Genomic DNA, 25,089 nt, shown 5'->3' with positions numbered 1-25,089 from the left:
ATGTGTGGTCAACCTCCACTTTTTTTTTTTTCTAACGATACTGTCCACATCACAGTAACTTTTAAATTAATGACAACAATTCAAATCTGTGTGATACAGGACATTTTAGATCTTCTGCCATAATTCTGAAACATTTAGGATACAGGAATAATGCTTTATTGTTTCAAATCTGATACTAATAGGAAAACATAGTAGTTGAGGCAGGTGGGCTGCCAGATCCTTAGAAGTACTCTTTCCTGGCTCCTTGTAGAATTCAGCCTTGATGTGATATATATTTTTGAAATACCCTGAAGTTATGTTACATGAAATCCAGGTATGATAAACTTATTGAAAATATTTTCTTAAAAAAAAATGTTTGCTTAATGGATCTTTCAATAATAAATGAAAAAAAAGCTATCTTTGTGATAAAAGCAAAATAAGAAAAGTAAGAGGCTAACCCATCATCCATCATGCCAACTCAAAGTAGGTCTTTCTTCTCAGTGCAGCAACATATTGTAGGGCAACAAAGTTCAGAATGGATACAACGGTCTGTTCAGAAAGCATGCAAGTTACATCATCAGATCATTCCTTTTGAAGTCAGTGAGATACACTTGTTCACTCCACTCTGACCCTGGGAAGAGAGAGATACACAGAGTCGGCGTGGTGGCACACATGCCCAGCTCTGCTGGTGCCCACGATGGCTACCTAATGTTGGGCTTGACTTCCTTTTCTTCCTCTTCTTCTTCACTATCATCAACCTGCTGGATGACCAGATCTGCCGACCCATCCTCCACGATCTCCACATAGGACTTGTTCTCCTCTTCGCCCAGGTGCCACCTGCCCTCCTTCTCTCCCTCTGCTGTGGACAGCAGATGCTGCTCCGTCTCCAGATCCATGGGGAGGCTGTCTATACCCACGTCAGCCAGGCACTCATTACACAGTCTGTAACGCCGGGTTCCTTCCTGCACCACCTGTCCTGTCACTTCAGTCACATGGCGCTTGCATTTTCTGCAGATGAGTTTGCAGGCCTGGTGGATCTGTGCGGAAATTGAAATGGGAGTTAAGAAAAAAAAAAAAAAGGACAATTCAAAAGCAGGAGTTTGATACATCAGGTATCAGTACCAATTTAAGATGTTCAAAGCTGTGCATTAAACTCAACATCTAATTATTACAGAAAGATCATAGGTTTTATAAACATGTCTATACTGGTTTTATTATTTATTTTCATAAGATTTATTAATTTATCTATTTGAACGGCTTAGAGATAAAGAGAAATCTCCCATCTGCTTGTTCACTTCCTAGAGGGCTGTAACAGTCATGCCTGGGTAAGGCCAGAGCCAGAAGCCAGGAACTACATCCTCGGATCACCCACGGGGGTGGGAGGGATCCACAAACAATCATCTGCTAACTCTCAGCTGTGTTAGCAGGGGACTGGATAGAAAGAGAGTAGCAGGGACTTGAGCTGGCACCAAGCTTTGGAATGCCAGTGTCACAACACTGGTCTGTGATTTTATCATTAATATCATAGACTATGTAATTTCATATAACCTTTAGCCCAACAGTATTTTTAAAAGAGATTTATTTTTATTTTAAAGGTCAGAGTTACAAAGAGAGAAGAGAAGGAAAGGTATCGTCCATCTACTGGTTCATCCCTCAAACTGCCACAACAGCCTTAGCTGACCTGATCCAAAGCCAGGAGCCAGAAGCATCTTCTGGGGCTCCCGCATGGGTGTAGGGGCCTAAGGACTTGAGCCATCTTCCGCTGCATTCACAGGCCATAACCTGGGAGATGGATTGGAAGTGGAGCAACTGGGACTCAAACCAGCACCCATATGGGATTCTGGTGCCACAGGCAGAAGCTCAGCCTTCTAGGTCATAGTGCCAGCCCCAATCCAATAGTATTTGGATATATGAAGTACCTAATGGTTACATTCCCAAGACAATAATAATTACAAACACTTTCTCTGTACCATGAACTACTGTGCTAAGAACTTCATGTATTTTAGTTTGAGGGGGAAAAAAAATCTCTTGCTTGCAAGGCAGGGGAATTTTCTTATTTCATCAGAGAAAGAAAATATATTATCAGAAATCATAATTTACCACAAATATTTATTAAAAGTCACAAATAAAGGGAGAGAGCAAAACCTATCCCTGGTTCACTTCCCAAATGGCTGCATCAAGTGAGGCTGGGCCAATCCTAAGCCAAGAGCCTGGAATTCTATCTGGGTTTCCTAACACATGAGCCATCTTTTGTTGCTTTTTTGGGTGCATTAGCTGAGAACTGGACTGGAAGTGGAGCAGCTGAGACTTGAACAGGCATTCACATGGGATGCTGGTGTCTCAGCTAGGGACTTCCACTGGCTGGCCCTTCTCTGTATTTATGGATGGAAGGATCACTCGTCATCTTTATTAACATATGGTCTGATAGAAAGAGGACCATAGGGCACATGCTTCTTGGACTGCCCTATCCCATATCAAAGGGCCTACTTTTGAGTCCTGGCTGTGTTTCCCATTCCAGCTTCCAGTGGGAGACAATAGTGATGGGTTGAGTATCTGAGTTCCTGCCATCCCCGTGGAAGACAAGGATGGAGTCGTCTGGGCTCTTAGCTTTGGCCTGGCCCAGACCCAACTACTATGAACATTTGGTGAGGGCAATCAGTAGATGAATGCTCACTCTCTTTTTCTTTTCCTCTGTTTCTCCCCTTTGTCTGTTACATATTGTATTCTTACTTTTACCTCTATTTTTAAAAAAGATTTATTTATTTTTATTTAAAAGTCATCTTTGGTGCTGGCACAAAAGCTCAACAGGACAATCCTCTACCCTGAGGCACTGGAGTCCCATGTGGGCACTGGTTCATGTCCTGACTGCTCCACTTCTGATACAGCTCCTTGCTTGTGGACTGGGAAAACAGTGGAGGATGCATCAAGTCCTTGGGCCCACGTACCTACATGGGAGACCTGGAGGAAGCTCCTGGCTCCTGGCTTTGCATTCGCTAAGTTCTAGTCATTGTGGCTATTTGGGGAATGTACCAGTGGATAGAAGATCTTTCTCTCTGTCCTTCTCTCTTTAAGTCTGCCTTTCCAATAAAAACATGAAATAGATTTGGAAAAATACCAGTTTTATGACATTAGCAAAGGCAGAGAGTTTGTCTTTTGGGCTCACTACCATATACCTATCCATACAGAAAAGGATCTGGCCCATGGTAGCTGCTCAATATGTACTTATTCTATTAGTAACTGTAAATCAGTGCATGAAACACCACTAAAATAATTCTTTTGTTTTTAAAGATTTATTTATTTTTATTACAAAGTCAGATATACAGAGAGGAGGAGAGACAGAGAGGAAGATCTTCCGTCTGATGATTCACTCCCCAAGTGAGTGCAATGACCAGTGCTGTGCCGATCCGAAGTCAGGAACCAGGAACTTCTTCCAGGTCTCCCACACGGGTGCAGGGTCCCAAAGCTTTGGGCCATCCTCCACTGCTTTCCCAGGCCACAAGCAGGGAGCTGGATGGGAAGTGGAGCTGCCAGGACTAGAACGGGTGCCCATATGGGATTTCGGTGCATTCAAGGCGAGGACTTTAGCCACTAGGCCACCGTGCCGGGCCCCTAAAATAATTTTTATCAATAGGATAGACTTTGGAAAAAATTTTGCAGCAAGGTGCACAGCAAAACAATTCATTTCATGGTCTTACGAAACCACCAGGGCACTGAGTAGCAAGCACCCTGAAGCTTGTCTGATGGCTGACAGTCCGGGAGAGGAGTGGTTCAATGGCTCATCAAAAGTCCCTTCCCCTTGGGGACCAGAGATAAATATGAGAGAAACCAGGCGGGATGCAGTGGAGAAAGGCCAGAGAGCAGCAACTGGAATGAAATGCTACCAGAGAAAGATGCACTAATCCCTGGTAGGGGGTTGGTGACTGTGGCAGAGCCGGTAAAGCCGCTGCCTGGGATGCCAGCCTCCCATATGTGCTGGGGTCCGTGCAGTAGGTGTGAATAAGACAAAGGTGTGAGGAGAACAGCTCCCTGCTTAGCAGGGCCTGGGGAGCTTCCAGCTGTTGGGCAGGGCCTGGTGGATTTCTCTCTGACCACCGTGACACAGTTTCACCCTTTTTCGCATGGACACTCAACCACCCCACTACGAATTTTGTAATCTATTGAGGCATTGTTTGCTCCTGGGAGATGGCTTTTACAACCAACATGAGCTTAGGAGTTAATGTTACTGATAATGTCTTGGTGAGTGGGCCTTTAACTGCACACAGGAATACAATTAAGCCCATGCTGTTTCTGGACACCTTATTGTGTGCCTACCCATTGCTCTGAAATCTGGCCCAAACATTTAGCATGCTTTCTGGGAAATGGTTTGATAAGAATTTTACAAACTAATGGAAGTGATGAGAGTATGGGCTGAAACTGCTATGACAAAAAATATAGCTACTGGGACCCTAAAAGCTATCCTGTTACTGTGACCCTAAAGGCTATCCTGCTATGGCAAAAATATAGTTACTGTGACCTTAAAGGTTAGCCTGTCCTTGCAACTCTTTAGAACAGAGTAAATGTAGTTGCTTTGGCTGCCTTCATAATTTTTTAACTAGAGGAAATATAGGGTGATTTTACTAACATCATGTATACTTTTGATTATTGTTTAATCATTTATGAGGTTGTAGAACCTGCAGTTGTAGAGGGATTTAATGTTTGAAAGTTTTTGTCTTAAATCTTTATGTTTTTTTCTCTTTTGATGTATTTCTCTCATTAAGTGATGGATAAGTTGTAGAGTAAGAATTGTAGTAGGAATATATTACTGAATAAGATGTGTCATCTACTGAGAAATTTTTGGCTGCAACATCAGAATGGATAACGCCCTGTCTTAAAGTGAAACTATTTGTAGAATTATCTTTGGAAGCATTCACTTGCCCATTGTAGAGTTGAAACTTAAATGGAGTAAACATGGCTCACTGCTAATTACAATTCTTTCCATTGTCATATCTCATGCTTTACTTGTTTAGTTAACAAACTGTGTGAGCTTGCAGGCCTAATGGCCTTTAGTGCCAGTGGCCCCTAATCCCCATAAACCAAGACCCCAGACTTACTAACCCATACATAATTCAAAGCAGGGGTCTGGTTGTCACAGGTGTGCCAAGGATAGAACCCAGACTTGAGGAGAGCAGGTGGGAGCTGGCAAGCTGAGATAAGCAAGGAATGTGGAATCCTTCCTCACTCACCTCTCAAGCTGTTGTAAATTGTGCCCCTTCTTGAAGCTATGTGAAATTGCCCTAAAAGAAAACCATGTACTGTTTCTGTATAAATAAAGCAGACAGCTTCTCGCATGGTCCACAATGATCATGGAATCCTAGTGGTCCGTCTCTCTTCTTTCTACGCCTATTTCATGCACCCTTCTCGAGCTCCGAACTCAGCTGCAGCTGGACTCCAGCACATAGGAGTGCTACTGCTGCTCCACTTCTGATCCAGCTCTATGCTAATGGTCTGGGAAAAGCAGAGGATGGTGGTCCACGTATTTAGGCCCTGCTACCTCTGTGGGAATGGGGATTCTCCTGGCTCCCGCTTTGGCCTGGCCCACCTCTGGGCACTATGGCCATCTGGAGAATGATCCAGCGGATAGGAGATCTTTCTCTGTCTCACACTTTCTTTCTGTAACTGACTTTGAAAATAAAAAAATCTTAAAAAAAAATTCCTAATAGATGCTGACCTAGACTAAAACCTGTGTAGCTAAGGCTCTGAACAGACCAATACCTAAGAATTCAGTAGGTTTTGTGTGAATTAAATTGGAAACATAAAATGATTTATCATTGGGAAACTATTCCTGACTTCACATTCTCAAAGGAGAACTTAGAATACCTATGTCATATTCAAATACACACATGAGATGTGCTATGTGCAAGGCAAGTATCTAGAGTCGTATGAAAAGCATTCACTCAGAAAGCTAGATTATCCTAAAGCAGATGAATGGATGTGTTTCTAAAGAAATGCAATGATGACAAATTGCATACGCACTGTTCGAAAATGGCTACTCAGATGGTCCAGCCGGCTGAATCTTTTCCCACAAGCTTGGCACGGATAGGGCCTCTCCCCTGTGTGGCAGCGAAGGTGGCGCTTGAGGTCTGCTTTCCGCTTGACCACGTGAGTGCAGTAGGAGCACTTGAACCGCATCCGGGGCAGGTCATCTGTCAGGAGACAGTTCAGTTAAGTCACTGGAACCCTCAAAGGGACTACTCTAACCACAGGAAGAATCCAAAAGGAGCTGGATTCTTGGCCACTTTTGGTAAGGAAGGAGAAAAGGAGGAGACAGGTATTTAAGATAAGATTGTCCGTGGGCCCGGCGCGGTGGCGCAAGTGGTTAAAGGTCCTCGCCTTGCACACCCGGGATCCCATATGGGCGCCGGTTCTAATCCCGGCAGCCCCGCTTCCCTTCCAGCTCCCTGCCTGTGGCCTGGGAAAGCAGTCGAGGACAGCCCAAAGCTTTGGGAACCTGCACCCATGTGGGAGACCCGGAAGAGGCTCCTGGCTTCGGACCAGCATAGTATCGGCCCGTTGCGCTCACTTGGGGAGTGAATCATCAGATGGAAGATCTTCCTCTCTGTCTATCCGCCTTTCCAATGAAAAAATAATAAAAATAAAAATCTTTAATAAAAAAAATTTAAAAAAAGATAAGATTGTCCGTGAATCCAGGGAGTAGAACAGTCACTTTAGTTTTTCATGTCAAGTCTGGTGAATTCTGACCTCCATACTTACCTGTTCCCCCAAAGCAGTAGGGACAGTCCAATGGCTCAATTGGTGCATCCTCCCTTAAAAGAACCAGGATCCCATGTGGGTGCCGGTTCATGTCCCAGCTGCTAAGCTTCCTGTCTAGCTCCCTGTTTATGGCCCAAAGCCTTGCGACCCTGCACCCGTTGGGAGAACTGCAAGAAGCTCAGATAAGCACAACCCCGGCCGTTGTGGCCAATTAGGGAGTGAATCAGCAGATGAATGATTTTTCTCTCTGCCTTTCCAAAAAAAAAAAAGTATTTTTACAAAATAATACTAAATTTTAAGACTGTAGATATTATCTAACATAAAAGCATTAATATTCAGAAAAAAATAATTTATTTGAAAGACAGAATGAAAGCCAGAGAGGAAGAGACATTTGGTTTACCCTTCAGACGGCTGTAACAGCCAGGGCTATGATGTCTGCAGCCAGCAACTGCACTGGGTGTCCCATGCGAGTGGCCAGAGCCCAAGCACTTGGGCCATCATCTGCTGCTTCCAAGGAGCTTAAGCAGGACGCTGGGTCAGAATAGCCAGGTCTCGGGCCTGGCATGATAGCCTAGTGGCTAAATCCTCATCTTGCATGCACCAGGATCCCATATAAGTACCGGTTCGTGTCTTGGCTGCTCTGCTTTCCATCCAGCTCCCTGCTTACGGTCTGGGAAAGTAGTGGAGGATGGACGCTGTACCCATGTGCAAGCCAGGAGAACTCCTGGCTTCAGGTCAGCTCAGCTCTGGCCATTGTGGCCACTTGGGGAGTGAACCAGCATTACTATTGTTTTTTTTTTTTAAGAATAAGAATGGCAGGGCCCAGCACGATGGCGCAGTGGTTGGGGTCCTCACCTTGCACGCCAGGGATCCCATATGGGCGCCGGTTCTAATCCCGGCAGCCCCGCTTCCCATCCAGCTCTCTGCCTGCGGCCCGGGAAAGCAGTCGAGGATGGCCCAAGGCTTTGGGACCCTGCACCCGCGTGGGAGACCCAGAAGAGCACCTGACTCCTGGCTTTGGATTGGCTCAGCTCCAGCTGTTGTGGTCACTTGGGGAGTAAACATCAGATGGAGGATTTTCCTCTGTATTTCCTTCTCTCTGTATATCTGCCTTTCCAGTAAAAATAGATAAATCTTTAAAAAAAAAAAAAAAAGGATGGAGAGACACAGAAAGATCTTTCAACTACTATTCACTCCCCAAATGGCTACAATACACCCACATGGGTGCAAGATCCCAAGGACGTGTACTTGGGGCACCTTCTACTCTTTTCCCAGGCTACAAGAAGCAAGCTTGATGGGGGCTGGAATAGCTGGGACATGAACCAGAGCCCATATGGGATGCTGGCACTTGCAAGGGCAGGATTAGCCAACTGAGCCATTGTACCAGGCGCACAAGCAATATTATTTTAAAATGATCAAGCTACATCATCGTCATTTTACTACTATCCTAAGTAAAACATCTTATCTCATATTGTTGCACACTGGCTCACTGTAGAATTAAAGAATCAGTGTTAGAGATTGTTTATTACATTTTTCAGGTTCTAAATTTCTCAATAAACATTCTCCTTTAGGGAATACTTACAAAACTAAGATGCAAATACATGTGTTTTACATTGGACCATTTAGAAAAGAGCTCTAAACTCTTATGAGTATCCAATCACCCACACACAGAGGTTCGGAAAATCATGGATCTTGAGCTTCAGTACTCTATTATTACTATTATTATTATAGATTTATTTATTTTTATTGCAAAGTCAAATTTACAGAGAGGAGAGACAGAAAGATAGATCTTCCATCTACTGGTTTATTCTCCAAGTGGCCACAGGCTTTGGGCCGTCCTCATCTCCTTTCCCAGGCCACAAGCAGGAAGCTGGAAGGGAAATGGAACAGCCAGGATATGATCCAGCGCCCGTATGGGATCCTGGTGCGTGCAAGGTGAGGACTTTAGCTGCTAGAATACTGTGCCAGACCCAGGACTCTGTTATTTTGACTGTTGTTACATTTATCCGTTGTTGTTTTTAATTAAAATGCCCCAGAAACACAAGGAGGAAACAGAAAATTTGGAAAGAATGATCATACCCACTTTTCCCTAACTCTCAATCTTTCCCACCCTGATAACTAAGTAAACATCATCAAAGATAAAACAAAACAAAAAAAATCACAAAAATTTGTTCAAGTTCTATGAAACTAAACTTACTACGAAAGCAGAAATTAAAAAAAAAATCGCCACTGTTGCGGTATTCAGGTTAAGTTGCCGCCTCCATATCAGTGCTGGCTCAAGTCCCAGTAGATCCAATTCCTCCTCTTTTTTTTTTAAAAAAAAAGATCAATTTATTTTTTATTTGAAAGACAAATTTTACAGAGAAAGAGGGAAAGACGGAGAGAGAGAAAGATCTTCTATCCAGTAGTTCACTTCCCCAAATGACAGCAGCAGTCAGAGCTGCACTGATTCAGAGGTGAGAGCCAGGAATTTCTTCTGGGTCTCCCAAATGGCTACAGGGTCCCAAGGACTTAATCCATTCTCTACTGCTTTCTGAGGCTACAAGCAGGAAACTGCATGGGAAGCAGAACAGCTGGGACGCAAACCAGGACAAAAGATGAGATGCCAGTGCCACAGCACACAGGAGTAGCTTGATGTGCCACCATGCCCAGCTGATCCACTTTTGATCCAGCTACCTGCTAATGTGCCTGGAAAGCAGCAGAGGATGGCCCAAGTCCATGGGTCCCTGTACTCATGTGGGAGACCCAGAGGAAAATTCTGGCTCCTGATTTTGATCTGACCATTGTGGACATTTATGGAGTGGACTGAAAATATCGCTCTGCTTCCTCTTTGTAACTCTGCCTTTCAAATAAAATAAATCTTTAAAAAAAAATTACGTGGTTCAATTGCTGATAATATCTAAATTTGAGAGTATTTTGAGCCAGGATTGATTTTATGGCTACTTAAAAAGTTCATGGAAAGAATATACCCTGAAAGGGCTATGCATAGATTTTCAATTACTTTTCAATTAGCTATCTTCTAATTCCATTTTGCCAAAACCATTTTGAACAACCACTGTGGAGAAGTGTGGAACCTGGTTGAGAGGTGTTAGGCTTTTTAGGTACCTGAAAAACTTCTGGATATGACATCAGATCCTTGACCGTACTGATAGCCAACAGGAGTAGTGTCCAGTTCAGCATCAATTGGTGCTTGTTCTTCTGACTGGGAAACATGACTGGCAGAATCGGAGGTCCGGGTTTCTTGATTGCTTGACTTAAAATGAGCAACGTCAGAGGGCTGTGACAGTCGCAAATGTTTGCTCTTTTTAATGGCATCTTTCCTTTGTTCATGCTTGGCCAATGGTGGCTGAGTATTCCTTTGGGATACTGGGTGGTAATTATACGGACTCCAAGGTTTTCCACCTACCGTGCCTGCTCCTTGCTCTGGGGTTAGATGAGTGTGTGGAGAAGTGCTTTCTTCTTGCCAGCCACTGCTATAGAAAGAAGACCGCTCTGTGCCGTTGGATTGGGCATCTTTATCTGAGAGGCTGAAATAGCGATCTTTTTCCTTCTCACTGATGTCCAGGGAAGATTTAATAAAAGTCTTGCACACACTAATGACGTCGGTCATCTGAAGGAAGCTGGCGGCCGACATCACCTCTATGACGTTCTGCCCTGTAAGAGACAATCTGCCCGAATAGACGAAGTCCAGGATGACCGTGAAAGTGTCTGGGGAGAAGGCCTGGAAGGTGGCGGTGGTCGGCTGGCTCGTCTCCTTGGAGTTCTGAGAAAGCAGCATCTTGAAATAGCCGCTGCTGGCAAACAGCACGTTGCGATGAGCTTTGAAGACTTTCCCTTCCACGAGGATGTTGCAGTCACAAAACACATCCTGTCTGCGCTGCTCATTCAGCTGCTGCAGGAGGTGAGACTGGTGCGAGGAGATCTCCATCCTGAAAAGGGAAAGACACGGGTTTTACCACAGGCAGAAACAACGCTTTCCTAAGGAGCAAACGAGGTTCCGCAACAATTATGATTCTCACCCTTGTCCAGGGGCCATCGCCTTACACCTCTGTGTATTCTCGCAGGAGAACACAGTCCCCAGGACGCATTAGGCAGCAAGTTTCATGATGCTATTTAATGCCATGTTGTAGGAAATAGTCAGCAAGCCTCATTGAGCAGCTTCAACCAATCAGGCCTGCCATTTGTTTGAACTAAAACTTTTGACTTTGACTTTCACATAGTTTAAGCTAGAGGGGCTATTAGGTCTTACAATAGCATTCATATCAACTTATGACGACAGCAGCTAAGTGAGAAAAAGGGTGGGAAAGAGTAAATTCATTCAGACTGGGAAGGAGATAGAGAATACCTCTCTGAAATGTAACATTTAAGCTGAAACCTCGAAAGTGAGCAGGAATTAGCAGGTGAACAGTGAGGCTGGGGGGGGGCACGGTGGATTTCTGCTTCCAACAAAGTGAGGGTATAGATGATATAGAAACTCTCCTGGCACAGCATCCCTAGAGATGCTGGGAAACTAGAGCCAAACTGAAAAATGTATGGTTGGGCTCGCAAGGAAAACCAGGAGATCCCAAGATGTCAGTGGAAAGGGAGCTGAGCTGCAACAGCCAGCACAGGCACGTGGCCAGGGATGGTGCTGAGCAGATTTTCATCCACAGCAAGCCCCAGGCTACGAGGACGGAAGCTGGGAGCCACTAGGGAATGAAACTTTAGGGAAAAGGGATTGTTACCTTGCTTGTTCACACCTGAAAAAGGAGGAAAGTTTGTCTTTGCAGGGCCTTGCGTGGGGAGACAGTCCATGGAAGATGTTCAAATCCAACACTGTGTCTTATGAGATGCCAGAGTTCAAATTTATTTAATCTACCTGCCCACGCTGTAAATCTAACAGAAATTCATTCTGCACTGCTGGTACTCCTAGAGTAAATGTAAAACTGCCCACTAGGGATGCTATGTTCTTGGAATCCGAAACAGGCAGGACAGAAGCTATGGCTATCCTGCCTTCAAAAGCATTCTCCTCTTCATACAAAGTGGATTGCTTCCAATGTCACACAAACATGACACCTAATATATACTGTCTTAAAAAACAAAACAAAACTTCCCCCCTTTTTTTACATGTGTCTGTGGCTACTGTTTTCTCTGCTCCTTTATATAGAATTTATAGACAGATTTGTTTTGTGCTTTCTATATACTGTCTTGATCATCAAAATCATTCCTTCAAAAGTTATTAGTAACTCCCATGTTGTCAAAGCCAGTGGTCTTTTTTTTTTTAAGATTTAGTTTTTTTTTTTTTATTGGCAAGGTAGTTTTACAAAGAAAAGGAGAGGGCCCGGCAGCGTGGCCTAGTGGCTAAAGTCCTCGCCTTGCACGCACTGGGATCCCATGTGGGCGCCGGTTCTAATCCCAGCAGCTCCACTTCCCTTCCAGCTCCCTGCTTGTGGCCTGGGAAAGCAGTCGAGGACGGCCCAAAGCCTTGGAACCCTGCACCCGTGTGGGATACCCGGAAGGAGGTTCCTGGATCCTGGCTTTGGATCGGCATAGCATCGTCCATTGCGCTCACTTGGGGAGTGAAACATCGGATGAAAGATCTTCCTCTCTGTCTCTCCTCCTCTCTGTATATCTGACTTTCCAATAAAATAAAATAAATCTTAAAAACAAAAACAAAGAAAAGGAGAGATGAAAAGATCTTCCATTCACTAGTTCATTCCCCAAATGGCCACAATGGTCAGAGCTGAGCTGACCTGAAGCCAGGAACCAGGAGTTTTCTTCAGGTCTCCTATATGAGTGCAGGGTCCCAGTACTTGAGCAACCCTACACTGCTTTTCCAGGCCATATGCAGGGAGCTGGACTGGAAGTGGACAGCTGGGACATGAACTGATGCCCCATGGGATGCGGGTGGTTGGAGGTGGAGGATTAGCCAGTTAGGCATTTGTGCCAGTCCTGCTGCCAATGGCCATTTCTGTGTCCTCATTTTATTGACACAGTTAACTGCTTTCTTCACTGGACTGCCGGGCCACCAACCCTTTGTGGTTTTCCTCCTATCTCACTGACCACTCCTTCCCTGTTTCTTAGACTGGCTTTTTCCATTGTCCTAACCCCTCAGTGTTGGAATGTCCCCAAGCCTCTGATTCCCAATGGGAGTGATAGAAAAGACTGTTGTGTATCCCACCCAGTCTCATTGTTTTGTTTTGAAACATTTATTTATCTGAGAGTCAGAGTGACAGAGAGAGAAAGGGTCTTCCATCCACTGATTCACTACCCAGATGGTTGTAACAGTGAGGGCCAGTCCAGGTCAAAGCAAGAAGCAGGAACGCCAGTCCTGGTCTCCTACACGGCTGGCAGGGGTCTAAGCACTTGAGCTGTCTTTTGCTGCCTTTCCCGTGCATTGGTAGGGATCTGGAGTGGAAGCAGAACAGCCAGGACACAAACCCGCACTCTGATAAGGAATATTAATGTTGCAAGTGGTAGTTTTACAACAAGTCTTGATGTATCCTGACCACGATTTGGTACACTGCTTGCTCACTATGATATTGTTAGCTAATACTGCAGAACTAACGACAAAAACAGTGCTATGCAATAATCAGCATCTATTTAGTTCACATGCCTGCGGATGGCCTGAATTAGGATGGACTTGTCAGGGCAGCTCTGGTTAAATCCTGCCGGAGCCCACTCAACATATCTAGGCGTCAGCTAATTCGGACTGGACATAGGGCTGTTTGTCTGAGGTCATTGTGTTATATATGTCTCCCAACTTTCTCCAGCATCAGCTGTCTAGCTGGACAATTTCTTCCAGTGACAATGATAAAAGTGCAAAAGACCAAGCGGAAATTTGCATATGTGAGATTTTATACAGCTTAGGCTTAGAATTGGCGTATAGTCGTGTCTACAATGTTCTACAAATTAAAAAAAAATAGTCAAATCTAGAACCAAAGGAAGGGGAAACATCTTTCCATTTAATTTAACAGTGGTGATTTTTCTTATTGACTCATAGGAATCCTTCAATATCTTAGTTATTAATCCTTTGTAACTTAACTGCCTTGCAAATAATTTCTCCCAATCTGTACTTTGCTTTAAAAAAAAAAAGATTTATTTTATTGGAAAGTCAGATATACAGAGGAGGAAAGGCAGAGAGGAAGATCCTCCATCCGCTGATTCACTCCCCAAGCCAAGTTAAGGGCCTGGTACGATGACTTAGTGCCTAAATCCTAAATCCTCACCTTGTATGCAGTCGGACCAATTATGGGTGCCAGTTTGTGTCCTGGCTGGTCCATGTCCCATCCAGCTCCCTGCTGAAGGCTTGGGAAAGCAGCAGAGGATGGCCCAAAGCCTTGGGACCCTGCATCTGCATGTAGGAGACCTGGAAGAAGCTCCTGGCTCCTGGTTTTGAATTAGCTCAGCACCAGTTGTTGCAGCCGCTGGGGAGGGAACCAGTGTATCTCTCTGTATTTCCTTCTCTGTAAATTTGCCTTTCCAATAAAAATAAATAAATCTTGAGAGGGAGGGAGGGAGGAAGGAAGGAAAGAAGAAGGAAGGAAGGAAAGAAGGAAGGAAAGAAATGTAAAAAGTCACACTGCAGGAGCAGGTGCAATGGCATAGCAGGCTAAATATCCCCTACAGTGTTGGTATCCCATATGGATGCCAGTTTGAATCCCGACTGCTTCATTTCTGATCCAGCTCCCCGTTAATGTGCCTGGGAAAGCCGTGGAGGATGAACCAAGTCATTGGACCTTAAACTCACATGGGAGGCCTGGAGAAGCTCCTGGCTCCTGTATTAGCAGCAGCCCAGTTCCGGCTGTTACAGCCATTTGGAGAATGAACCAGTGGATAGAAGATCCCTGTGTCTTTCTTTCTCTCTCTGTAACTTTGCCTTGTCACAGTGCTGCCCGCATTTCACCTATTTCTACAAAGCATTTCTTGTATTTGTCCTAACACATAGGCTTAGGACCACCTACAAAATGTAGAATAAACATGATAGTAAGTGTTAGTGGCTAAATAGAAACCCTGCTAAAATTTCAGGAAAGCACTGGAGGATAGACTAAATTCTTGTGCCCTACACCACATGAGAGACCTGGAAGAAGCTCTGGGCTCCTGGCTCAGCTAGACACAGGTCTGGTTATTGCAGTCATTTGAGAAATTAACCAGTAGATAGAAGATTTCTCTCATTTTTTCTGCCTTTCCTTCTCTACAACTCACCTTAAAATACATTTTAAAATCTTTAAAAAACATTTCTCAATGAAGAATGATATTTAGGGTTTGGCCTAGTGGTGCAGCCAGTTAAGCTGCAACCTGTTATAGTGGCATTCAATATGAGCATTGGTTGGAGTCCCAGCTGTTCCACTTCTGATCCAGCTCCCTGCCAATGCGCCTGAGAAAGCAGGCTTTGCACCTGATTCCAGCCTCCTACTGAGATACAACATGGGAGGCAGCAGGTGGTGGCTCCCATAGAGTTGAGACCCTGTCACCTACATGGACTGAGTCTGAGTTCCTGGTTCTGGCTTTTGACTAGAACAATTCCTGCCACTGCAAGGATTTGGGGAGCTCGCTCTGTCACTTTGGCTTTCATAGAAATATAATTTTCAAAAAAATTGAATAATGGGCACTAGCATGGTGGTATAGCAAGCTAATATGCCTGCTGTGCTGGCAGCCCATGTGGGTACCAGTTCAAGTCCTGGCTGCTCCACGTCCCACCCTGCTCCTTTTCTTATGGCCTGGACAAGCAAAAGAAGACAGATTAAGTCTTTGGGCATCTGCACCCACGTGGTAGACCCAGAAGAAGCTCCTGTCTCCCAGCACTGGATCAGCTCAACTCTGGCTGTTGCAACCATTTGAAGAGTGAACCAGTACCTACAAGATCTCTCTCTCTCTGTCTCCCCCTGCTCCATAATTCTCTCAAGTAAAATAAATAAAACTACAAAAAAAAAATTTAAAGAATATTTAGTGTGAGTTTGGCAGTCTTGTGTTTCCAATTTGGTAAATGACTGATAATCAAAAATAAGTGCTAAATTTTCTACATGTTTATTCCTCGTTTCCATAGTTTGAATATGGTTTACCCCCTCACTCTCAGATTTGTGCAGATTAGTCCCCAGAGTGACACGGTAATGGCATGAAGAGGGTAGAAACCTAAGCTGACTACAGTGTGTGAAGTGTCTCTCCTATATTTTCACATTATCCTCTTACAAGACCAACAGTCAAATGGATAAAGGAGCGCCCCATCCCAGTATGATCTCATTTTAAGTAATTACATCTACAATGACCCTATTTCCACATAAATTGCTATAGATCAGGACTTCAATATATCTTGGTGGCAGCGGAAATTCAATCCATAATAATAGGTCAAAATGGCATATTATTGGAGCAGATGTTTGCCACAGCACTTTAAGTCACTACTTGGGACACTCATATCTTATGCCTTGTTAAAATTCCACTCCTGTGAGGCAGCAAATAGCAGTGCAAGTGTTGAGCCCCTGTAATTCACATGGGGGAGTTTCTGGTTCCTAGCTTCAGCGTGTTCTAGGTCCAGCTGCTATGGGCATTTGGGGAATAAACCAGGAGATGGAAGATCTCCTTCCTGATGCTTTTCTAGGTGCCCTAGTAGGACGCTGGACCAGAGGCAATGGAGCTAGACTTGAACTGGCAGTCCAAAATAGGATGTGTTCAATACAGAATATCTCAGGTTGTGGCCTAAAACTGCTATACCATAATATCCCCACTCCTTTTTTTTTTTTTTTTTAAAGGCAGAGAGATAGGGAGAGAAAGATCTGCCATTTGCTGGTTCACTTCCCAAATACCCATCACAGCTGGGGCTGGCCCAAGCTGAAGTCAAGAACCCAGAAATCAGTCTGGGTCTTCCACAAGGGTAAAGGGACCAAGTACTTAAGTACTTACATTATCGCTGACTGCCTCCCAGGTGTATTAGCAGAAAGACAGATCACAAGAAGAGGAGCCAGGACTGGAACCAGGCACTTTGATATCAGATGTAGGCATCCCAACAGCGTCTTAACCACTGTGCCTGCTTCTCTCTCTCTTTCTCTCTCTCTCTCTCTCTCACACACACACAAATTTTATGTACTTTTTATAAAAGCTTTATTTATTTGGAAGGCATAGGAAAAGAGAGAGAGAGGCAGAGGTTGAGAGACTGAAAGCAAAGCCAAAATTGATTTCAATCCCTCCTTCATTCCTCAAATAGCAGCAACAGCTGGGATGGGGCCACAGATGTGAAGATGGAAGCTTGGGGCGGTTGTTGATGTCCTTTCCCCACAAGGAAGGCATCTACAAGATAAGACCAATGCAAAGGAAAGCAATGCCAAGAGATAACCCAGATCCTACTGGTGGCATTTTGCTCCCTAGAGTAAGAGTCGGTCTTTTAAAAATTATTTTTTCTTCCTATGAAGTGCCAGATGGGAATTATTTTAGGCTCAGTGGGCCAGAAGACTCTTTCATCATTACACAACTCAATCCTTGTGTCACTCCACCTTGGCACTGTGGGGCAACAGCAGACATAGACTACATATAAAGGAACACACTTGATTGTCTTCTTGAAAAGCTTTCTTTTCTTTCTTTCTTCTTTTTTAATATAAGACCTAAGTTTGTAATTGGAGTAGATTAATCATTAACATGGGCTCTCATATTAGAATTTTATGATTTTTTTTGTTAGGATTTATTTTTATTGGAAGGGCAGATTTACAAAGTGAAAGACAGAGAGAAAGATCTTTCATTCACTGATTCCTTCCCCAAGTAGCCGCAGTGGCCGGAGCTGAGCCGATCCAAAGCCAGGAGCTTTTTCTGGGTCTCCCACATGGGTGCAGGGTCCCCAAACCTTGGGCATCCTCTGTTGTTTTCCCAGGTCACAAGTAGGGGACTGGAAGGGCAGTGAGGCAGCCGGGATACAAATCGGCGCCCATAGAGAATCCCAGGCATGCAAGGTGAGGACTTTAGCCACTAGGCTACTGCACCTGGCCCAAAGCTGTGTTTGCAAAACAAGTACATGTTACGATCCCAAGCCCTACACCCAACCTCACCATAATCTATATCTGTCCTTGTATCTTTCAGTTACTTGAGCCAATTTGCTCTATTGCTTAAGCCAGTTAGAGTTCATTTTCTTTTTACTTTTAACCAGCAAATCCTGATGGAGAGATACAGTCATTTTTGAAGAGTCTAGATTTTGTGGCTTATTTTTATCTATTAATGCAATTTTTTCTTGAAAATCTAACTCTGAAAGCACGTCCAAGTCATTGTCAGTTCTTTTTCTGCCATCAAGTGCTGCATAATCATTTTAACTCCACTCTTAAAAGCTTAGTAAAATGTTAATTCTGTAAGGGGAAGCATGGCCCTTTTTCTAGTTTCAGCTGCAATGACAATTTGTTTCCTCATGCAATTTGCAGAAGTTGAAAGTGAGCATTAGTTCTGTTGATGTCTCAAACACTAGTCCCTGTGTGTGAATTCTTTCAACAGGCCCCTAATTGGAGTTGACAGTGAGTGGGAGGGTCACATTAGATGTAAAGTGGAATGTTATCTTCTCCTGATTGGCAGATGAGTGGCGGGAGCAGCTCCTGGGCAGGTGCCTGAAAGGAAGGCCTGAGAGCTGTGCACAGTGACTCCATCAGCCGACCATGTCAAGGGCAGCGCAAGTCCTCTTCCCCGATGTGAAATACCTCCACGCTGGCAGATGAATTCTTAGGGTTACACTCTTTGGTTTTGAAAGGGCAGATATATTTCATGACAGGACGAGGAATTTAAGGAGCTTAAGGGGAAAAGGTAAGTAGCACACACCAAGAACTACAACCGGATAACACATGGACAGCAAGGAGAAGAGCAAGATCCACCAAGGATGACTTCAGTGCTCGTGGGTGCTGGCATAACAGAGTCATCCTGTATGGCCTGAAAGCAGCCTGGGAGAGGAACTGACATCTGGAACTTGATTTTGGACAGGTGCCATGTATGCGTCCTGCTATTCATTCAGGAAGAGAAAGCATGTACAGCTGGATTCATGAGTGCAGTGGGAAAGCAGTCCAGGCTGGGAGCTGTCAGCATCAGGATTAAGCCAGTGAACATGGGCGATCCCAGAGAAGCCTCTAGCACTGTCACACTGGAAGGTCGTGGAGCTGAGGAAGAGCAAGCCAAGGTACTTCAGAGGAGAGACAGAAAGAGAAGAAAGAAACAGTGTTTCAGGGAAGAGGGGCTCATCAATTGCACGTGTTTCCATAAAAGGAGGACTAGCGGCTGGCTACTGTTTTATCACTCTGTGTGAGTATGTGTGTGTGCAACGCCTATGTGGAAAGGCAGGTTTGGGGACCACTGGCTAAATGGGTGAGCAGAAATCACAGCAAGTACATATAACTCTTTTCCAAGAGTTTTTCTTTGAAGGTAAAGGGAGCATTGATAAGGTGGTTATAACAGACAGTGGGGGTCGAGAGTGAAAAGTTTATATAAGAGGTGCTTTTTTCCTGTTTATTTTTCATGCTTTTTTGCTTGTTTGGAAAAAATAAACAAACAAATTGCCAGATAAAGTAGGAAGGGATGACACAGACAGCACAATTAACATGGTAAGTCAGGGGCAGGCATTTGGTGTCATGGACAACATGCTGCTTGGGATCCCAGCATCCCCTATCAGTGTGCCTGCGAGTATGTCCCAGCTCCACCAGGGATTCCAGCTTCCTGCTGCTGCACGCCCCGGAGAGGCTCAAGGAGTGGGGTTGCTATCACCCATGTGGAAACTCAGACCGGATTCTCAGCTCCTGGCTTCAGCGTGACCCATCGCAAGTATTCTGGGAAATGGACTAAGGGATGGATGTGTTTCAAGTCAATAAATAACTAACGTTTTATAAATGGTAAGTTATCATTAGAGAGAATTGGTGAAGGTGACGGAAGAGGTACCTTCTTTGAAACAGGAGACTGAAGAAGCATGTACAGACGGCTTTCATAGCTTCATAAAATACCAGTATTGGGAGAAATGTGTAATTACAGCAGTAAGCATGAAAACGTGCATCTCCCTTTCAATCTACTGATCTATTCCTTTCACTTAAATCACAAGATTAAAGCATTTTGGCACAAGCTAAATTTGAACCACAGTAGGCACTCCATGAATTGGCAGTGAGTTTCTATTGGTGACTATTTCATTGACAGAGGAGGGTGAGTGGCAGTTAGGAGAAATTTCCTCTGGCTTTCATCTACCCAGCTGTGGCAGAACAAGTTTACTGCTTGTCCCCGTAGCAAAGCACAGGCCTGATTAGTAAAGCATGTGCTTTTGATGTCTCTACTGATTATTGATCTTTGGTTGCTAGGCCCCACACTGCCTTTTTTCTTTTTACAGATTTATTTCTTTTTACTGGAAAGGCAGAGAGAGGTCTTCCATCTATTGGCTCACTTCACAATGGCCAAAGTTCAGCTGATTCAAAGTTGGGAGCCAGGAGCTTCTTCTGGGTTTCCCATGTGGGTGCAGGGTCCCAAGATTTGGGCCATCCTCTACTGCTTGCCTGGGCTACTGGATGGGAAGTGGAGCAGCTAGAACATGAAGCAGCACTCATAGGGAATGCCAGCCCAATGGATAGAGGATTAACTTGCTATACCACCACACTGGCCCCACAACTGCCTTCTTACAGTCTGCTCTGTTCAGATGGAGCAGGGAGCCTGCAAATTATGGCTCTCAGGCTCTCTTGTCAATTGGCTTCCAAAGGATATGCCCGTAGGTCTTTGGTGGGCCATGTGAAGAAGAGAGGAAAAGGGAAATTTCCTGTTTCTAGCTCTGCCAGTGGCTGCAGCAGCAGCAGCAGATCACCGCGGGCTACAGCAGCTCTGCAGGTACGGGATCCTCGGTGGCTCCGGTTCTGATCCAGCTGGCACCTTTCTGGCAGACCCAAGCCTGATGGTGTCTACAGTAGGGCAGCAGTAGGTAGAGGCTCATGCAGCTTCACAGGGCATCAGCAGTTGGTGATCTCTGAGTAGCATTTACTCCCTTCATTTTATCTCACCAACCCCTGCCCACCTTTTTGCTCTTTTAGGACTTGCTATACTTTGCTACTCCTGTAGCAAATTATTTATGCCTGCAATGGCTCCTCTTTTCTGGATAGGACTTTTACTGTGTAATCTGGTCAAAAAGAAAAGAGCCTAGGAAACAGGATTTGGGGGCTTGGTTCTTTGAACTCGTCTGGACTGGAAATCTCACTGACAGTGGGAAACAGATTGGTGAACTGCAACACCACGCAGTGGCATTGTGATGTCTCTTTAGGAGGAGGTTTTACTGAAAGCAGGGCTATGGGAGACCAACTGGCTGCTGCATTTCACCACAGCGGCAGTGACAGTGACTGCAAAGCCTCTGGGGAGGTTAGTGATTTCTGGCTGTACTGAGCATTCTTTTTTTTTTTTTTTTAAGATTTATTTATTTTTATAACAAAGTCAGATATACAGAGAGGAAGATCTTCCGTCCAGTGATTCACTCCCCAAGTGACCTCAACGGCCGATGCTGTGCCAATCCGGAGCCAGGAGCCAGGAACCCCATGCAGCTGCAGGGTCCAAAGCTTTCCCAGGCCACAAGCAGGGAGCTGGACAGGAATTACAACCAGATTACAACCAGCACCCATATGGGATCCCGGCGTGTTCAAGGCGAGGACTTTAGCCGCTAGGCCACACAGCCGGGCCCTGTACTGAGCCTTCTTACGAAGGAAAAGAGCCAAGTTGTAGGATCTAAACTTTCAGCTCAAGTCACCAACACGGAAGAGAACTTTCAACAGTGGCCCTGAAGGAGACTCTGTGTGAACCCACAGGGTAGATACAGCTAAAAAGTACTCAGACGTAATAGTGAGGTCTGCAAAATGAGAACACTGTTGATTTTGTATCCTGACCACGTTTCTTATGTGATGAACAATGACCATGAAGGACAGGCAACCAGAGGCCTGGAATGTGGGAACATTTGAAAAGATTCAGACAATCCAAGAAACTTGAACTATTAAATTCCTTTTCTTCCCTTTCTTTCTATTAATGATTTACTTATTTATTCGAAAGGTAGAGTTACAGAGAGAGAAGGAGAGAAACACAAAGAGAGATCCTCCATCCACTGGCTCAGGTCCTCAAATGGCTGCATTAGCCAGGACAGGAGCCAGGAGCTTTATAAGGGTCTTTCATGTGCATAACGAAGCCCGAGTACCTGGGCTTTCCCAGTCACATGTTCAAGGACACCCGTATGAGATGGTAGGGTTGCAGGTGGCCACTTAACCAGTGATGCCACGACACTGGCCCCTAGTCTTCCCTGGTTTGACACCTCTATAATAACTCACCTGAAACAACTACCCTGCAGGTGGCTGCCTATCTTCCTCCAGGCGTACCTCACCACCCCTCATTACCACCTAACTACAATTAGAGCACAGCACAGCACAGCCTGGCATGGTCCATACCCCTGTCCTAGCTCTCGTGTGTGCCAATGGATGCTGCAGCCTGGCCCCACCCAGTCTTCTCCTAGCCCTAGTGTCTGATGGTTTCCTGTCAGTTGAGTTCTGTGGTCCAGGTTGGCTCGGTCTGTCACCATCTTCAGCTCTCCATGACAGTTACTGCAGTCACACAGAGGTGAGCCCATAATTCCTCTACAGAATCTGTCCCCAGATCTGGTTTTCTCACATTCTGGTGGGTACCATAGCCCAGCCAAATATAATCCATCCCCTGCTCCAACACTCACAGTGGCTATTATGCCTAGTCCAGCTAGACATGCCCCCTACCACCCAAGTTACAGCTTTCATAAGTGCCAGTGGGCAACAGGGGATGCTATTTGGCCCAACCTAGGTCTTCCATGTGGGAGGGTGCCTTGTCCTGACCCAGACATGCCCTCCAGCTTCCCCCCTCTAAATCACTCCATCTTAGCTCCCTTGCCTACCTGTAAGCACAGTTGGCCTGATCCGTAGAAGACCCCAGAAGTAATTCCTTCCCTGTCAAACAAACCCTCACTTCAATATGTGCCCAGACCCATTTCCCAGGCAATTCCTAGCCCTCTCACCTGAGGGATAGGGTGGCATGCCCCAGCCTAGAGTTCCTGCACTTTCCCAATTACTTTTTTTTAAAGATTTATTTATTTATTGGAAAGTCAGATATACAGAGAGGAGGAGAAACAGAAAAGAAAATCTTCCGTCCGACGATTCACTCCCCAAGTGAGCAAAATGGCCAATGCTATGCCGGTCCGAAGCCAGGAGCCAGGAATTTCTTCCGGGTATCCCACGCGGGTGCAGGGTCCCAAAGCTTTGGGCCATCCTCGACTGCTTTCCCAGGCCACAAGCAGGGAGCTGGATGGGAAGTGGAGCTGCTGGGATTAGAACCGGCACCCATATGGAATCCTGGTGCGTTCAATGCAAGGACTTTAGCTGCTAGGCCATGCCGCTCGGCCCCTTCCAAATTATTTTTTAAAAAGTAAAAGAATGAGGAACTCTCCTGGCATATTATATAGTTAACACAAATTTGGCCCAGAATTCCAGCCAGCTACTGGCTGCTTTTCCCAGCAGTGTAACATATGCCTGGGTACAAGGCAACCTAGGCAGTTGCCTATGGCTGGGATATAAGTTTGTCTTTAACTTCTATTTTCCTTAAACTTATGAAGCATCCTCAGATGATGCTTCTTTATTTCATAGCTAGAACATTCAATTATAGAAATCCACAGATGAAAAAGATGGTGCCTATCACTTTTACATGGAATTAAAAGATAAATTTATATCGATGCAAAAATGTTGCAATCCATGCAGTTTTACATAATGCCCATTCCCAAGAATTTTCTGAAAATCGCTCATTACTCAGCTTCCACACTGAGCAGTTTTGGCTAGTTTTATCTTCTGCCTACACTATTTTTAAAAAGGGCTTATGTATGTATTTGAAAGAGTGAACAGAAAAGTGGCAAGGGGACAAGAGAAAGAAAGAAAAAAAGAGAAAGAATGGGAAAAGAGAGATTTATCCACTGGCTTATTCTCCAAATGACTGCTCATATCCCCTTCCCCTTCCTTGGCTCAGCACAAGATTCCTCTCGTTCTGGAAACTTCCACAGTTTATTTAAGAGCCAGAATAAAGGTTCATCCCTCGAAGGGCACATGACCCAGGCTAGTCAATTGGAGTCCTTTCTGGAGGTATCAGAGATGCTAGAGAATGAGGGTCTTCCGTGAGTGTGGGCTTTATGAGTCACATCCATAACTGCAAAGTTACCTTCAACAAAGGAGAAAGCCCACGTGGGAATGAAGTGAACACAGAAGAAAACCTCATGAAACTATGTAGAAAGAGGTTTCACGACATTTTAGCTCCTGGCTCCAAATGGGCTTAAAGCCAGTTTACTTTGGAATGTTAGTCCAATGAGCTAATACACTTTTCTTTTCTGCTTAAATTTAAGTTGGATTTTCTTTATTTGTGAGCAAGAGTTACTTATTCCTAATTTGTGACACTATTGAGGGTGCAACTAAAGCTTATTCAAGAATACTGTATTTAGTTTGAAGAACACATTTTTATAAAAGGGAAAATTAATGAATCAGTGCAATTAAGGCTACAATGCCACTGAACAAATCTGAGCGCTGTTACCCTGTGAGTTTGCCCCTCCTCCCAAGGCTTGGCATCAAGTTTCTTTCAACTATGCTCATTCAAAGTTGTGAGTCATTTCTTCCCAGGATACAATGACATTTATGATACTTTTCATGATGTCAGAAGTTTTCCACTCATCTCTAATTTTCTGAAGGTGTTTCTGCAGCTCACTCCACTGTGAAAAAAAAAATCCACCTTCATATCAAAGTAATATCGTCATTGAGTGCAGTAATTTTAGGCTTAACCCTTGCACACCTGTGTTAATTCATGCAGGTCAGAATCATTCAGTAGACCATGAAACAACAGCAGAAAGCGATACTGTAGTCTCAAAATAGGAAGACACCCACGAGGCCTCTTCAAATTAGGAACACAGAATCGGCCTGCTTGTGCAGCGGCTCACTGCACTGAAGTGGCTGAACAGTTTTTCTCATAAGACACTAACTGCAGTTCAGTACTACATCAAGTTGCTAAATCTGAGCATCTGTTGACAAGAGGCGCACTACGATACGTGAGTGCCCAAGGACATCTGTTCATAATGAAGTTTCTTCAGGGTTTAATGTGGTTCAGTTTCCAGCTAATCACGGGCTTCAATATTCCAAACCTCTTGGAGATTATGGTATTAAAAACACTGAGTCCCCTGGAATTCACATGACAGATGAGGACTCCCACATGTTCACAGTGCACCCAGAGCTGCAGCTTTTGCCGAGTCCTTGGACCAGCTCTGGATGCAGCAAACCAGGGCTACTGTGTTAACACGTCAGACAAGTGCAGAAACAAGACATCTGGGAATATGGCTAGAGAAGCAGCAAATCAATAACCAATCTTGTTCCATCATAG

General features: G+C 44.7%; 1 protein-coding gene across 1 annotated transcript in view; it reads right to left on the bottom strand.

Annotated features, from left to right (window-relative positions):
* Positions 1-585: 585 nt before the first annotated feature.
* ZBTB8A (zinc finger and BTB domain containing 8A) overlaps positions 586-25,089 on the bottom strand; it is a 64,660-nt gene continuing 40,156 nt past the window's right edge. Inside the window, exons 3-5 of the mRNA XM_040974147.1 lie at positions 9,835-10,658; positions 5,992-6,161; positions 586-1,016 (exon numbers count right to left, since the gene is read on the bottom strand). Of these exons, the coding sequence (XP_040830081.1) occupies positions 681-1,016; positions 5,992-6,161; positions 9,835-10,657 (1,329 nt within the window). The 5' untranslated portion in view covers position 10,658 and the 3' untranslated portion in view covers positions 586-680. The remainder of the gene's footprint in view (positions 1,017-5,991; positions 6,162-9,834; positions 10,659-25,089) is intronic.

The sequence above is a fragment of the Ochotona curzoniae genome, unplaced genomic scaffold, assembly GCF_017591425.1.
Source record: "Ochotona curzoniae isolate NIBS_2020 unplaced genomic scaffold, NIBS_Ocur_1.0 contig_2404, whole genome shotgun sequence".
Lineage (NCBI taxonomy): Eukaryota > Metazoa > Chordata > Mammalia > Lagomorpha > Ochotonidae > Ochotona > Ochotona curzoniae.
The sequence above is the reverse complement of the archived record's forward strand: the minus strand, read 5'-3'. Positions and strand labels throughout refer to the sequence as shown.